General features: G+C 36.0%; 1 protein-coding gene across 4 annotated transcripts; it reads left to right on the top strand.

The window, feature by feature from the left end:
* The first annotated feature begins 929 nt into the window (after positions 1-929).
* Positions 930-17,100, top strand: LOC128022479 (transferrin receptor protein 1-like). Of its 4 annotated transcripts, none has more exons than XM_052610110.1 (19): positions 987-1,079; positions 3,167-3,250; positions 6,640-6,687; positions 7,029-7,263; positions 7,418-7,598; positions 7,696-7,918; positions 9,064-9,186; positions 9,274-9,369; positions 9,463-9,602; positions 11,266-11,435; positions 11,531-11,650; positions 11,790-11,875; positions 12,450-12,513; positions 12,592-12,659; positions 12,748-12,818; positions 13,952-14,036; positions 14,154-14,381; positions 14,510-14,662; positions 15,128-17,100. In XM_052610110.1, exons 2-19 carry the CDS (start codon positions 3,239-3,241, stop codon positions 15,368-15,370), a joined length of 2,346 nt encoding a protein of 781 aa, XP_052466070.1. In that variant the 5' UTR covers positions 987-1,079; positions 3,167-3,238; the 3' UTR covers positions 15,371-17,100. The 4 variants fall into 4 exon arrangements, with proteins under 4 accessions (XP_052466074.1, XP_052466091.1, XP_052466070.1 ...); XM_052610124.1 differs by having other exon boundaries at positions 1,004-1,079; positions 6,637-6,687; XM_052610114.1 differs by lacking the exon at positions 3,167-3,250 and having other exon boundaries at positions 930-1,079; positions 6,637-6,687.
* Positions 17,101-17,348: the final 248 nt, after the last annotated feature.

Here is a 17,348-nt window from a genome sequence, read left to right as displayed (position 1 = left end):
TACTTTGGCCCAAATGTTTTTCCTCTGCCTGCTTACAGATGGTGTTGTGTGAGTCTGCTGAGCAGGCACTTTGAAAATAAATTATACAGTACCATATGACCATATTTGATACTAAATACTCTCGGAATTTAAATGAAAATTCGACATTAGGTTAAATTTAAAAATACATATTTTAATACAAAGTAAATCTTCGTCAGCTCTTGAACCGAGATACATACTGAATAAATAATATCCTAATATAGAAAATATAGAAAAGTGACACCAAAGCACCCGCCTCTCAAGGCTTGATAGTGCAGGGTCTGCAAGGCAGTGTTGCCAACTTAGCGACTTTTCAGACCCCCATAGCGACTTTTTTCCAAAAAAGCGACTAGCGACAAATCTGGCGACTTTTTTTGACAGACCTTATTTAGTCTCCGAGACTCTCCGGTACTGCCGCACGAGCTCTCTCTCTCTCTCTCTCTCTCTCTCTCTCTCTCTCTCTCTCTCTCTCTCTCCTCCCAGCGTGCGCACACGCCTCTCTCTCTCTGCATCTGATCTGTTCAGCGAGCAGATAGGAGCAGCACTTTCAGTTAAAAAATATATTCTGTTGCTTCTAACGCTATTTTACATAAAAGTATAGCCGAGATCACAGTACAATCATTATCTTAATCTTGTGTATGTGATTTCATTAGACAATGTCGTGAATAGGATTTTAGTGCAGAGATTAACATCTTTGAGAGCTGGTTATGTGTTCTTAATGGACCGCGTTTCAGTCATTATAATATTAATTCCGTTGTCGGACAACAGAAAGATTAAAATATAATAACAAAAAACTTTTATTGAGAATTTTGGCTGCCTTAAAACGCAGTACATGAGCATAGAAAGGGCAAGATAATATGACGCACTTAAGTCATGAATATGCTAATTAGCATATGACGTCATTTAGCGACTTTTCAGGCAGGGTTTAGCTACTTTCTATTGAAAGAAGTTGGCAACACTGCTGCAAGGTTATTATGTGTCTGCAGCGCACGTGGTGATCGTGACTAGGGTGCTGCGGTCGTGACTTTCACTTACAGGAAGGCAGGAACTTGAGGACGTTGGTAAGATCATCACACATTTCATGGTCTTAATGCATTTTCTGCAGAATGTTAACTGCAGGCCATTAAGAGTAGCGGTGCATATATTTCTGAACCACTTAATTTAGGATTATTCCTCACAGTATATTTTATAAGTGAAATGATAAAACTTAATAAAAATAATAACCACTTGTAATTCGTTTGATAGCTAGAGTGTATGCTGGTACGGAGCAGGTGCGGACTGAATTTGACTAGTTTCTGCACGTGCTATGCAAATCCTTCTCTTCTGGCCGCTTGAAACAGATATTAGGTAGTGATTGTTTCACTTGTACTATTAGATTAATTATTTTTATTTTTGGCGGTGATTTAAATAAAAAAAAAACTCAATGTTGTTTAGTTTTAATTTTAATACAATTTGGATATTTAATAACTGAAATAGTATTGTAGAGTTTCAAGTAAAATCTTCAAATTGATGTTTAAGTATAACTAAATTTTTGCATCGTGATTTTCTGTCAGACGGATGACATTTTCTTGAGGGTCATCTCTGAACACTTGTGCTTCACCCGAGTCCTTTTGGGTTGTGCGTGTTACCTGTTACCATGTCTAAATTAATTATCAGTACTTGTTTGAAAGGCACATTTTTATTTTTTATTTTTAACAAAAATCGAGTGCTGCTTGCAAATAAATTTTGGTGGGTTATAAACTTTTACGAGAAAAAAGTGAAACTGTGCAGTTGTTACTTCATAAAACTAATTGCTGTTGATCTGCCCCTAAAAAACCAATGTAGTTGCACTCATATTTAATTTACTTTAATAAAAAGTTAATTCCGATTTTGAGTTGCCTAAAAAAACATTTTTTACTTTTTTTTTTTTTTTTTTTTTTTTAAGATGTGTGACCATCACATGATTTGCAACTGTGAAGTGTTAATCCTCTCTGCCAGTTCTGTAAAGATTAATCAACTGGAATTCTGGGGAATGTAGATTATCTGACATTAACCTGTACAGAAAAATACAGTTATACATTTATTACTTAAATGTCTACAGATGTCATTTTTAAAAGTGATTAAATGACACAAGGTTATTTCATCCATTTACTTCTCAAAAAAAAAAAAAAAAAAAAATTGATGGTGAGCACAAAGTGACATGAATAAGTAGCTTTAGATAGTAGTTTAAATTCTTGGTGTATTGCATGAATAGATTAAACTAGTACTTTACATCATTTAGGATTTTAAAGCTCGTCCTTGAACTTGAGTTGACTTCCTCTCCTAGTGTAATTGTTATTGTTTTTTCAAATTTTTTATGACAAAAATATTTTGTGATTTAAAGGTTCCTTTGTCTAGAGGTTTATTTGGCTTTCATTGTTCCCATAATAAAATGTAGAAGTAAATAGGTAAGCATACCAATAGAATTGCTCAGACAAGGAATACAGTTTAGTGGGCCGTCCTGAAAGAGCCCAGGAGACAGTAAGAGGTTACATGTCAGGCCCCAACGGACATGAGGATTGGTTTGATCTGATTGTGTGCGAGTTCTTTCCCGGTAGGGTGTAGCCCAAATACATTGTCCTATCTCTAACTTGCATGTGTCCAGGCAAGTTAGCAGATTACATTTGGCCCATTGCTTCAGTTAAATTTTTTGATGTGTACTATAGCCTTTAGCTATTTCTGAACACATTTCCAATATAGTGTTTCTTACCCTTTTTCTTATCCATTTGTTGATTGAGACTGTCTCAAGGATGCAGTGTTTGTCTCTTGTGTTTTGGATTATTAGATTAACATGTAACCTTCAACCTTTGAAAAAACAAATTAAGTCCTTGAGATGCCTTTCAATTAATAGTCATGTTTGTTAAACTTTATAATGATTTAATTTGATAGTCTTTATATATTAAAAAGATTTATGTGAAATTTGATGTGTGATGTTACAGGATATTTTTACATATTTAATCTAAAACGGTTTTAAATAACATGTTTATAATTCTTATATACTGTACACAACAAGAATTAGATTAGATTATCTTATATTAAAGGGTTAGTTCACCCAATAATCAAAATTATGTAATTAATAACTCACCCTCATGTCGTTCCAAACCCGTAAGACCTCTGTTTATCTTCACAGTTTAAGATATTTTAGATTTAGTCTGAGAGATCTCAGTCCCTCCATTGAAGCTGTGTCTACGGTCTACTGTCTATGTCCAGAAAGGTAAAAAAAACATAATCAAAGTAGTCCTTGTGACATCAGAGGGTCAGTTAGAATTTGTTGAAGCATCGAAAATACATTTTGGTCCAAAAATAGCAAAAACTACGACTTTATTCAGCATTGTCTTCTCTTCAATAGCTGTGTCCAAATTCAGGGTCTACATCCTTCGGAGGATGCATTTGAAGGATGTTACGTCACAGCGCCGCGACGAAGGCTGTCCAAATTCGTAGGATCCTTCAAATGCGGCCCACAAATGCGTCCTCCTTTTCCCCGATTTGGAAGGATGGGTGTGGTGGATCCTTTCGCGTCCTACCTATCGCATAATTCTTTTCGGCAGGACGAAGCGAGCGGTAGCAGAGTGGGGGAGGAGTATTATTTTCGATGTTTTTTAAAAACTGGCTTTTCAAAAATATATATTTTCAGTGGTTTTCTAGTTAGGCATTTTGTTTTAGCGTTAAGCATTTTTTTTACATTTGTACGTGTATATGTAAAAAAAAAAAAAAGTTTACTTTCGTAAACTAGCTTCTTCCTTACTGCCTGTGTGAATATCCCCTTACACACAGCTTATTTGTTAGTGATTGAAGCTGTTTTTAACGCTTCTAAGAACGAAAGAGCAGACAGAAGTGTTTATAAAGCTCCGGGGAGAGAACGATGAGCTCTTCACCTGCGTCTTGCTTGGCGCTGTCACGGTTGCTAGGCGACAGGATATGAGCAACGGTTAAGGGAGGGAACTGAAAGAAGGGTAGGCTGTCCAAATTCACAAACACCGACTTCCGGTTTTTGCGGTCGTCGGAGGACCCATCCTCCTTCAACCGGGTAGGAAGGATCCTAAGGAGGATGCAGACCCTGAATTTGGACACCGCTCATGTCTGCTGTGAGAGAGTTCTGGTTCACGAACGAATCATTCGATGTAACCCGATCTTTTTGAACCAGTTCACCAAATCGAACTGAATCTTTTAAACGGTCTCCAATACACATTAATCCACAAATGACTTAAGCTGTTAACATTTTTTTATTGTGGCTGACACTCCCTCTGAGTTAAAAACAAAAAAAATATCCCGGAGTAATTCATTCACGCAAACAGTACACTGACTGAACTGCTGTGAAGAGAAAACTGAAGATGAACACCGAGCCGAGCCAGATAATGAACGAAACATTGACTCATTCTCGAGTGAAGAACCGTTTCTGTTAGACGGTCCGATTTGAGAACCGAGGAGCTGATGATACTGCGCATATGTGTGATTCAGCGTGAAGCAGACCGACACACAGAGCGTCTGAACCGAACTGATTCTTTTGGTGATTGATTCTGAACTGATTCTGTGCTAATTTCATGAGCCCAGGTAAACCGAAGGCTTGAATCAAGGGCAATCATCGCAAATGACGACATTACGTCGAACGCAAAAGAACCGATGAACCATTTTCTTCAACCGGTTTATTGAATCGAACTGTCCGAAACAACTACTGGTGATCTGAAAACCGATGCAACCGGTGAATGAGTCAATGTTTCGCTCATTATCTGGCTCGGCTTGGTGTTCATCTTCAATTCTCTCTTCACAGCAGTTCAGTCAGTGTACTGTTTGAGTAAATTAATTACTCCGGGATATTGGTTTGTTTGAACTCAGAGGGAGTGTCAGACACATTTAAAAAAAAGTTAACAGCTTAAGTCATTTGTGGATTAATGCTTAATGGAGATGCGAACAGTTTAAACCATTCAGTTCGATCTGGTGAACTGGTTCAAAAAGAGCCGGTTACATCGAACGATTCGTTCACGAACCGGATATGACAAACTGCTTTGTTTTAAACTCTCTCACAACAGCCACGGAAGAGAAGACAATGCTGAATGAAGCTATTTTTGGACCAAAATGTATTTTCGATGCTTCAAAAAATTCTAACTGACCCTCTGATGTCACATGGACTACTTTGATGATGTTTTTCTTACCTTTCTGGACATGGACAGTGGACTGTACACACAGTTTCAGTGGAGGGACTGAGAGCTCTCGGACTAAATCTAAAATATCTTAAACAGCTCTCACTGGTTTGGAAGAACATAAGTTATTAATTACATAATTTTGATTATTGGGTGAGTGAACCCTTTAACTAAGGACTTTATTCAATATTTATTAAGAAAATAATGTATCACTCCACCAACTTAGTTCAAAGAGATCTGACAAATATAAATGTCTGTCATTATGAGCTTTTAAAATCTCATAAAGAGAATCTTTATCACAGAGTGAACAATGATGACCATAAAAATACTTGCGTTTACAATTAGTCATTTAGCAGATGCTTTTATCCAAAGCTAATTACAAATGAGGGAAATAAAAGCAATCCAACTAACAAAACGGTGATATATAAGTGCTGTGACAAGTCCATAGTCTAATGTAGTAGACGTAATGCGTGTTGTTGTTTTTTTTTATATATAATAAGAATACTGTTAGAATACAATAGTGTGTGTGTGTGTGTATATATATGTATGTATGTATGAAGAGTTTGGTTCCAAAATGCGATTTGTTTTTTTTGTTTTTTTTACATTGAGTTTCCGCCAAAATCAGTATGGTTTCTGGTCAGTATTGAAAAGTCAATGTTACGCAAAATTCGATATTTGCAGAGTTATTAGGTCATGTTTGTGTTATTAGGCCTTTTTTTCCACAAACTGCGACAAACTCTCCATTACGTGCTTTCAGATGGAAATTAAGATGCGTTTAATGCACAGATCTGTTGATCACTGACAAGCTGTACTATATCGCATTCATTAAATGAATTGCATTTAATTATGAACGCGATATTACATAGCTTGTCAGTGTTAGTGTATTTTATTTATTTATTTTTATTTTATTTTTTATATGGCACATAGCACTAGTCAACTAAATGAATGTAACATGGCAAAGATGAATGCACAGGAAGTTGAATGTAAGGGAAATGTCATCTTTGAATTCCTATGGTCTAATATGATGTTGTTTATGCCCTTGTTCATGATTCATTTTTATTTTATTGCTGTAATTAATTTTTAGCATTAACAAGATGAGCTGTTGGAAGCGATTACTGATGAAAGTATTTTTAGTCCAGTGCCTGTATATAAGATTATTATTATTATTAACCAAGTTCAGAGGGTGTCATTTGTGGATCAATTTACTATTTTGTGTATTTTCATTAGTTTCAGTATTAAAAATAACTTTCATATTGATTTTAATGGATTTATTGCATTTTCAGAGTAACAAAACATTGCGTAGTGCACCTTAACCACCATTTCAGTGAAATATCTCTATTTAAGAGTAACTAACAACCTTTTTTTGTTGATTTGAGGAATCTAACTTTGTTTTATGATTACAAGTTGTTGTGACTTCACAGTGATCTTAGAATAGATTGCAACAGTTCTCATTCTCTTGCAGTAGTTATTTGAGGCCACGATGGATCAAGCCAGGACTACAATTTCAAAAATCGTAAGACATACTTTTCATAAAAAACTAATTTTGCATTATAACGGAGTTGTTTGATCTAATGATTAACCATTTCAGAGGTAACAAAGAAGGCACAATTTTTGACTTTATTGCAAAGCATGAGATCTGTGATTGTTGAGATGTAAATACTTATTTTTTTTTTTCAGTTGACAAGATTTTTAGGCACTTTAACTGAAACCTTTTTAATAGGTTCCTGATCTTAGTTTTCCTTCTTGAGCTTAAAATCTTCTATATTCAAGAGAAAAGCTGAAACCTCATGACTTAAAACCTTGTAAGTGTTTTTACAGTTAAGTGTATTTTTTATTTTATATTTTTTTTTTTAGTTCAATGGGGAGCCGCTCTCCTACACTCGCTTTAACCTGACCCAGAACATGGAGGGTGACAACAGCCATGTGGAGATGAAGCTCTCATCTGATGTGGATGATGAAGTGGATGCTAACGGTGTTGGGGAAAACGGAAACCAACATAATCGTCCGTATTACCCCAGCAAACTCAACAAGCATTCTCCCAAAACCATCTGCAGATTTGTCATTGGCATTCTATTCCTTTTCATTATTGGTAATTATATACCAATATTCTGGTATATATTCAAGCTTATTACTGTATGTGGCCCTCTGGGATAGTTTATACTGATTGGTCAAATGTGTTTGTACAATGACCACTAAACTAATAATTTCTATGCATAAAAACAACTCATATTTTTGTCTTTTAGGATACCTCATTGGTTACCTGTCAAATAGAAACACAGACAAAACAGAAGTCAAGTCCAATTGTCCGGTCTTTAATGAGATTGCCCCAGTGAGAGCAGAAGCAGTTTATTCATTGGACTGGAGTGATCTCAGGGCATTGCTAAAACAGAAACTGACAATCGCTAACATTGACACCAGCCTCAAGTAAGTTAACACAGCTGCACTTTTGCTGTTTCCAAGTTGAGCAGGTATTCAAATTAAACGTTTTTTGTCTTTCTGTTTCTCTTTCTCCTTCTTGCAGGGAATTCTCTAGTGCCAGTCACCAGGCGGGAAGCACAGGAGATGAGGCACTTGCTAATAAAATTATGGGGAAATTCAAAACTTTTGGAATGAGTACCTGGACAGATGAGCACTATGTGAAAGTCCATGAGCCTGGTTCCTCAAATAACAGAGTCCTGTTCCGTGGTAACGTTGTGGGAAAGACAGAGGGCTATTTGGCATACAGTGCAGTTAAAACAGCACAGGTTAGTTTTTAATGGGGGTGAATGTTGACAATTAATTGACAAAAAAGCACCGTAAAATTATCATTAAATTAGTTTATACAAATTGTGTGCAATAAGTCTATATGCTTGTTAAAAATTCAACTCTGAGAGAAGTTGTACATTTCTTGAGTGTGTCTTGTAATTAGGGATTTAACGATACACAAACAGTACGTTTTGACTTCACTGTTTGTATGGTTTTGGTACAGAAGGGGAAAAAAACGAAACAAAATTGCTTTTTTTTTTTTTTTTTTACACGTTTATCAGATGTTTGGACACAGCATATGCTTTCCTGATGAAGCTATCTTTAACAGACATCTTGCTGCTGTATGCCGTATCTGGGATGATTACGATCATCTCCTCGATACATAGCACCGCGCTACTGTTTGAACGGAAGCGTTTATACAGCATGCCACAACATAGAGCATCAAAATAGAATATATTGTGTGAATTTCCTGGAAAAACAGGAGGTTCCACTCTTGCAGTAGTTGAAGATGCTGTATTTGCTTGGTGCACATGCCTACGAAATGTACCATTACACCCCTACTTGTAATTATTACACACTTTATATAAGACTCTTCAGACCTAATGATCAGTGAGAGCAAAGGTACACACACCCAGAGCAGTGGGCAGTGCCCAGGGAGCAGTTAGGGGTTCAGTGCCTCACCTCAGTCATGGTATTGAGGGTGGAAGAGAGTGCTGTTCATTCACTCCCCCAATGACAATTCCTGGCGGACCAGAGACTCAAACCTGTAACTTTTGGGTTACAAGTCAAACTCTCTAACCATTAGGCCACTACTCCCAACGGTTCACAAAGTGCTGGCAGTTGGTTGGAAGCAACTGTTTATAGTTTGAAAGGTTAAAAATATTAGCAATTTTCTCTCACACACTCATCGTTTCACTTCAGCAGACATTGATTCATAAGATGGGGTTTTATGGATTACTGTTGTGTTTGTTTTGTATTGTTTTTGATGTCAACTTTTAAGAGCCCATTCACTCACTTATTTTTTCCCTTAAAATTTAATTCTGTGTTTCACAGGAAAAAAAGTAATACATCTGGGATTAAAAACTGAGATGCGTCAGCTCCAGTAGAAGGAAAAGTTTTACTAATTACTAATTCTGTTGTATAGGGTGCAGCTCTGTACGCATATTATGGACGAGCAGAGGACTTCAGGCGTCTACAGGAGCTGAATATTGACGTGACTGGAAAGGTTGTCTTGGTCAGAGCTGGACTCTTAAGTTTTGCTGAAAAGGTGGGTTCGCTCACGCATTTATTTTTTAAGACCAATGTACAGTTATTTATATTTATTTATCCTTCTGTTTTCATTTACTTAACACAGGTTGCTAATGCTGCTAGCTTGAATGCTAGTGCTGTGCTAATTTATCCAGATCCTTTTAACTACAATATTAAAGAAGACACTGCTCTTTTTGGCCATGTAAGTTGTGGAACCTTTCTTTTATCAGAATATTTTTGTATTAGGAAGTTTATGTAAAGTAGATTTTTCCTCTTATTCTTGCTTCTTTCATAGGTCCATCTGGGCACTGGTGATCCCTACACTCCAGGTTTCCCTTCCTTCAATCATACCCAGTTTCCCCCGGCTCAGTCATCTGGCTTACCCAGCATTCCAGCCCAAACTATAACCATAAAACAGGCTACTGAGATCATGAGGTGCAGTTGTGATTGCAATTCATTTATCTTCCTATTTACTGATACACTAGATGTTTAGACTAAATGAAATGATGCCGCTAGTTTAGGAGAGATAATCGTTTTATAGATGTATAATATTTTTTTCCTGTTAGACAATAAAGCAGGTGAGAGGAGGAGGTAGGTAAAGGAGGAACTCAATACATATATAGGTACCAGGGGTTGAATTTATGAAAATGTTCTTAAAACTTAAGTAAAAATTGTTTTTTAAAGAATAAAAGTTCAGAAGAATGGGTCTCATTCACTAAATATGCGTAGGCACAGATTTTTGCGTGAAATGTGCGTATGGACGTTTTCACGAATAAATCATGATTCATCAAAAACTTTCGTACTAAAATTTATTCTAAATGTACGAAAAGATTCAAGAACAACTTATACCACACGTACGCAATAATCCATAATTCAACTACATGTTGTTGATAAATTATAATTACAGTTCCAATTTTATATATATATATATATATATTAGAGGTCCAAACAACAATCACCTGATCTATCCTTATATAAACGGTGATTAATGTGTCCCATCTTGTGTTTAGAGGCATGGCACACTTGGTACTGCTTGAAGACATCGCGGCGCGTGCTCTTAGGAGAGAACGCGTCTTTAGAGAGCGCACAGATATGTTCGCGGAGAGTGACGAATGGCTGTTCAGGCGCTTTAGGTTGCCCAGAGTAGTCCTCATTGATTTATGCAACTCACTGGAACCTCACCTAAGCCACATCACCAACCACTCTCACCACTTTATCTCCAAGCCTGTGTTATAACCCATGCTTCCTTTTTACCTGTGCCCGTTATGCCAGTGGATACACGTTTAAATAACAAATAATTTTTCCTGGCTTCCATCTCCGACAGCAAAACCTCATGTTCATTATCGTTAAAGTTATTTTTCTTTGTCTTTTGTTTCGGTGCCATAATTGTCTTTCTCTGTACAAGTGCCTCGTTGTGGAAAGCCCTTATATGGAGCTGGTTTGGGTGTGAATTATGCTAATTACTTACCTTGTGCATGCGGGCGCTCATTTAGAAGACTCCAAATTCACTAACAGAAGAACAAGTTTGAGAACAAGCTCATGTGCGTACGCACGTGTTGTGAATTAGGCAGAAAGTTCTCGTGAGAAGTTCAAATGTGCGTATAAATAAGAAAATTGCAAAACAACACCACTGGCGGGTTATTTGTCCGTCAAAATTTGGCCACCATCACAACAGCCCTAGTCGGTGTGCTTATGCAAATCCTTAATAATGGTAATATATATGATATGTACCTATGCGTTATTTTTTGTCTTTAGGACAATCTTAAAACAATGTATATGAAAATATATTTTTGGGATTACAAAACAAAAATCATGAGGGGAAAAAAAAAAATGTGAACAATTTTATTCTTAAAAATGCAAATGTAAATCTGGCCTCAGAATATAAGGGCTTTTGTTTTATCTTGAGTCTGGAAAAACCTACCCATCAACCACGCAAAACAACCATCCATCAACCCCATGCCCCAACCCTAACATCCTGGCAGCAACTTCTGAATTTGCAAGCACCACTCAAATAATTCAGAAGATTAAGACAATTCAATAGATCTATCAGTGAGGTTTGAGATGTCTGTCACATTTGTTTTCTCCTGCTTCCAAACAGTAAGTTAGGTGGTCGGACTTCGCCTCTTGGCTGGAGTGATGGGAATCTTCGGGTTTCCATGTACAAGCTTGGCGGTGATGGCGATAATATTACAGTGGAAGTAAACAATGTCCTTATTCAGAAAAAAATCCACAATGTGTTCGGAGTCATTAAAGGTTATATGGATGCAGGTACTCTATTCTGCTTTGAACAGCTGTGTAGATCAAACTAGTAATTGGTTCCAGTCCCTGATCACTTAATTTAGGTCTTTGTCCTTTTGCTCTAGATCGTTATATTGTGATCGGAGCCCAGCGAGATGCATGGGGCCCTGGATATGCCAGAAGCACAGTGGGCACTAGTTTACTGGTGGAGTTGGCCAGAACCATCACAGACATGATCAAGAATGGTACATTAATAGTACAAGCAGTGATTTCTTTTTAAATGCATAAATATAATTTAATAATGATGAATTTTACATGCAAATTTTAAATTAAGAATACATTTTCAATTGAAAAATTTCAAGTGAATCTTTATTTACTTCTAAGATGGGTTCAAGCCAAAGAGGAGCATAATTTTTGCTAGCTGGAGTGCTGGTGAATTTGGGAGTGTTGGGGCCACTGAGTGGTTGGAGGTATGAATGCATCTTTGGCTGCCTTCTGTTTAACAATAATCATGTTAAATATGAGATTAAATTCTCTGTGTTTGTATGATATAACAACAAATAATAACAACAGCAAAAAATTAAAGTAAACCACAAGAATGTACATGTATTAAACCAATAATCATATATATTTCCATTCCTTTCTTAACAAACTTAAAACAATCGTTTGAAAATATGAAAGTGACAATGTATTTACTGTATCTAATTGCAGTATGTACATGGTTACAATGGAGTACTAGTCAGTAAATACTGCATTGTAAACACTACTGTACCTACTATTTTAAAAAAAGTAAGTGAAACACTGGAGATTATTCAGCAATAAACTGCTACATCATCACATTGCATTTTAGTTTGGCCATCTTGGAAAATTATTAATTGTCCAAAATATACTTCAGGATTCTAATCAAAAACAGAATATACAGTATGTCTGTGCAAAAGAGTACTGTAGTAATTTAATGTGATTTCAAAAAGCCTGTGCATTCAGTAGTTACTGCAAGACATTGAATTTATTAATTTGTGTTTTTTTTTTTTGTTTAACCCTTAGGGCTACCTGAACTCCTTGAATTTGAAAATGTTTTCTTACATCAGCCTTGATGAAGTTATTTCAGGTTTGTAAAGAGTCATTTCTTGAGGAGTTGAAGAACTTTGATCTTGAGCTGATGCTGATCATCTGACGTTCTCTTTAGGTTCTGACTCTTTCAAAGCATCTGCCAGTCCACTGCTGTATGAGTTATTAGAGCGTACAATGAAACAGGTGATGCATCACAAATGCTGAATCTTTGGCATCAATCAATGAGTTTTATCTGTCCTATAAAGAGAAATAACCTTATCCCGCCATGCAGGTCTCATCTCCGATTGATGCAACCAAATCCTTGCATGAACAGTTTGCTGGATCCAACTGGGAGCAGTCTGTGTATGTTTGTCCCTCTGCTTATGCTCCACTGTTTGATTTGAATTTAATGCGGTGAAGCATCAAAGTTTTTTTTTTTTTTTTTTTTTATTTAAATACTGTTATAGTATTTATTCAGATTTTGAATTAACTTTAATTTTTAGTTTTATTTTAAGTTTTAGTAATTCAGGGCTCTAAACTTCGACTAAAACTGTTGTGTTTGCAAACATAATTTAATTGAGAGTGAAGTTTTTGCTGTGGTCGTCACTAGGCCTATGTATTTACATGTAATCACTTAAAATATGCATGTAATGCCTTTTTTCCTGATTGTTTTGCAATCACATCTTTTATTATGTTCACACATTAAACTGAGAATTAAACTTTAAACTGTAAAGAGTTTCAAACAGTCCTCATTTCTGCCGCGCAGCAGCGCTGACACACACCTGATAAAAGAGAGAAATGGAAACTTGAATAGAAAGTGCAAGAAAAACATTTTGTGTGCAACTTGAACAAACTACAACCAGTAAAGCTGTCAGTTGTGTGGATGGACAATATCGTTAACAATTCTCGTTTATAATCATTAATAATATGGCTTAAAAAGATCTTGTGTTCTGTTAATGCGTGAACTTCATTATTTGAAGCGCTCTTGCAGTCCAGTAATCACAAAAAAAGCTTTGTGCTTTGTTACTTTATAATTTACAAAGTATTAGCTTTAAAATTATTAATATTATTATTATTACTTTTTTAGCGCTCTAATGTGGCGATCGCGAGTAAGTGCCTCAGTTCAAACAGCACGTGAACCCTAACCCTAACCCTAATTAAAAATAAAACACGTTTATTCTGCGGCACCTAAAAAATAATTTTGTTTTTTTTCCTTCTAGGAGCAAATGGCTCCTTACTTGATTGATTTATTTTATTTTATTTGTAGCTCTGTAATTTTAAAACTTTACCTTTAAAACTTACATTTCTAAATTTTAAGTTCTTCAGCTAATATTTCGATTTTATTTTATTATAGCTTCATTTCATTTAATATTTTTTTATATTTATATTAAACATTTTATTAGTCTTAAGGAGTTAAATGCATTGTAATCAAATCAAACACATTCTATATATATCCTATATAATATCCATATTAACACATTTGTCTGTTTTCACAGAATGGAGCCTATGGGTTTGTCTCACTCTTCTTATTCATTCCAAACCTTCTCGGGTATCCCTTCCATTTCATTTCGATTTACTTCGGCAAGTATTCAGGTTTTACTGACTGTGTTAAAAAAAAAAAATCTAGTCAAATGAATTCAGGGACAGTTTATTTCATGATGAAAGATAGGAAGTAAACATGTTGCTGATGTGTTTCAGAGTTCAAAGTCATACCCTTTTGGCACTACTGAGGATACTGATCAATATCTGCAACGGTTCACTTCCTCCAAAACTCTCCAACTCGCCAAGACTGCAGGTGAGGTGGTCGGACTGGTCACGCTTCGGCTGGTGCATGACCACTTGCTCAAACTGAAAGTGGCAAAGTATACCAGCGTCATCCGCAACTATGTGTCCCAAATCAAGACTAAAGTGGAATCATGCCAAACGGTGAGTCTACATGGTTATGTCTTTTTCTGACTCCCAAAGAACTTAAGCTTGATGTTTGATGAATTTTCGGTAAAGTGCAGAAAGGCTACCAGGAGTTATAATTCACTTTCTGAATTTTTCTTTCGAAGTCTGGCCGCCTTCCTTCCACTGTGACGATGCAGTGGCTTCTCTCAGCTCAGGGGTCATACGATCGTGCTGCCAGCGCTCTTGCTTCAGTCATCCAAAACAGTGATCTTGACGACATGGAGCAGTGTCGCATCATCAACAATCGTATTATGAGGGTAAAAAACTGTCAAGCTATTTCATTATTTCTTGTTGAAAAAGGATGGAATATATCAAAGGGCTTTTTAAAATATTGAATAGCCTTTGCTGCTGTTTTGCTGCTATTGACAGTTAGAAGCAAGTAGTATTAGGAAGAGGGTCATTTTATTGGACAAAGTTTGGATATGATGATAACTCATCAATATCTGTTTTGCTTTCTCAGAAGAACATTTAAAATGCATATAATTGATAACTTTGTTAGATGCATATCAAATGAGAATTATGGCTAAGCAATCTACTTTGTCAATTTCTAGCGGTACAATAGTATAAGACATCAAAGCTAATATATATGAGCTACAAGCAACAAAATGCCAGCCAGATTGCATTCTAAGGATAATACAACCTTAGAAACAGCAGCAGTTCTGCAGCAGCTCTAGTTCTGCTGTTTTATAATGTGGATGTTAACATGATTCCTCTGTTTGAAGGTGGAAGGCAATCTTCTCTCTCCCTATGTGTCTCTGCGGGAGAGTCTGTTCCGGCATATTCTGCTGGGCTCTGGATCACACACTTTGGCAGCTCTAGTGGATCACCTTGAAGCTATAAAAGGAGGGCTTGAAAATGCTGACATTGACCAATTCAAGAATCAGTTGGCTCTTGCCACCTGGACCATCCAGGGGTGTGCCAATGCATTGGCAGGGGAAGTATGGGATATGGATAATGAAATTTAGACATGCAGATTCAGCTCACCTCTTTATTTTAATGTGATTAATGTTGAACCATCACTCAAGGCAAAAAAGGAAAATTAAAGCAAAATGATGTTGGTGCTTTATTAACATGAGTTTATGATAAGTGGTTTATATCAGTATTTAGAGAAGTAGTTGATCCAAAAATAGAACATTGTCGTCATTTACTCACCATCATGTCATTCCAAACCCCAAATATATTTGAAGAATGTACTGATCACTCTTCACCATGAAATTACCGGAGATATCAAAACTTCAAAAAAGACACACAGGCATAAAATATTATTAAATTAGCTCTCATTACTCTTCTGCTATAATTCATCCTCTGAATCCATACATATCAAAATTCATAAGGGGTTTGATTTACATCAAGGTAGACAACCCAGAATTTATATTCTTGGGGGAACTTTTCTTTTGAGGGTTAGTTTATACAAAGGTGGAATGTGTTACTGGTTTATTTTCAACATTTTCAGACCCTTTCTATGAACTTCTTGCATAATACCTGAAAATTCTGGGTTTAGAGGAGTTTTTATAGAGGCTCCAGTTAGACAATCAGCCATTGTTATTTTAATGTTTGTAACCTAACTTACCTGTGATCATACAACACCTCTTAAAGCACAGTATTTTTCAGGGGCTTTTAAGATCAATTCGGTCAAATAATAGAGGCATTTCGATGTGGCGCTGAAATTTCTATTTATTAGTTTTTTTTATTTATCAGTGACAGAGATCACTATAAATTGCATTTTGTAACGCCTTTTTTTAACAAATGTATAATTATCGGAAGCAGTGCCTTCCATAATTATGACAGTTATACTGTCGAAATGTGAAAGCAGCATCTGCTATGGAGATAACCTTGTTTTCAAAAGCTATGACCACAGACTGCAACATTGCATTTCTTCAATGATTAAACAAACAAACAAAAAATATTTAAATTTAGTAGTATGTATCAGTCTTTGGCGTTCTCCTTTTGAATCAATGTTATACCTGATCCAGAATCATTATCGGGAGCAGTGCCTTCCATAATGCGAAGAAGATGATGGTAGTTTTTGCCTACCGATGTGTTGATATCGAGGGCAGTGCCCCTCATATTTCACTGTGGTGTGAATGTAATTATTGGGAACAGTGTTTCCTATGATGTATATTCACACACTCTTACAATAGAAGTTATCTGTTGTGAGTCATATAATCTGTTGTCAGTTTTTCCATACACAATCAAGTGCTGTTACCTTTTTTAGCCTTAGAGTAATCAAATGTGGAACAGGTGAGGATCACCGCAGAGATAAAAATAAATAAATAATAGAACCATCCTCTGTATGATTCTGTCATGGGCTTCTATAAGATTCTCTTCTGTTCTCTTATTCGGTTTTCATATTTCTTTTGTTTCTGGTGTATTGTTCTTTGTGCCTTAGATTATGATGAAGCCTTTCAAATGCTTTTTTCTCTTTTGTTTTCTCTTCTTTGTGTGTATTTAACTTCAGTTTTACTTGCAAATCAGAGTGTGATTACATTACATTACAAAACTATTCGGCTAATGGGTTTTAATATTCACCTTTTGATGCTAGTATCATCTGTTTACTATATCATGGATGTCAGGATATCAATATGATTTCGAAAAGTGTGAATAATGTTTATGCAATGATGAAAAAAGACAAACACTCATGCATGACTTTGAAAATCTGTAAATGGAGATTAAAGAGTATTCTAACAAAAAAGTCCATTATGATTTGCAGTTTCATGATTGTCTATGCATATCAATGTGTAAAAAAAGAAGAATGCTGTGTCAGTAGTAGTTTTAGACATGAGTGGTTTCTAGAATTACACATGCACTGATTCTCAGCTTTATGATTAGTCTGCAAGTCATTCATAAAATGTTTGAACAACGCATTTAAACGGCACTACTGTGACATCTGTGTAAGCTCTTTGTGTTAAGTTACTTAACTGTGGCATAAAGTACAGCCAGTCT

This window comes from Carassius gibelio, chromosome A2, assembly GCF_023724105.1.
Source record: "Carassius gibelio isolate Cgi1373 ecotype wild population from Czech Republic chromosome A2, carGib1.2-hapl.c, whole genome shotgun sequence".
Classification (NCBI taxonomy): domain Eukaryota; kingdom Metazoa; phylum Chordata; class Actinopteri; order Cypriniformes; family Cyprinidae; genus Carassius; species Carassius gibelio.
Note: the sequence above shows the minus strand (reverse complement) of the source record. Positions and strands in the feature narration are given on the sequence as shown.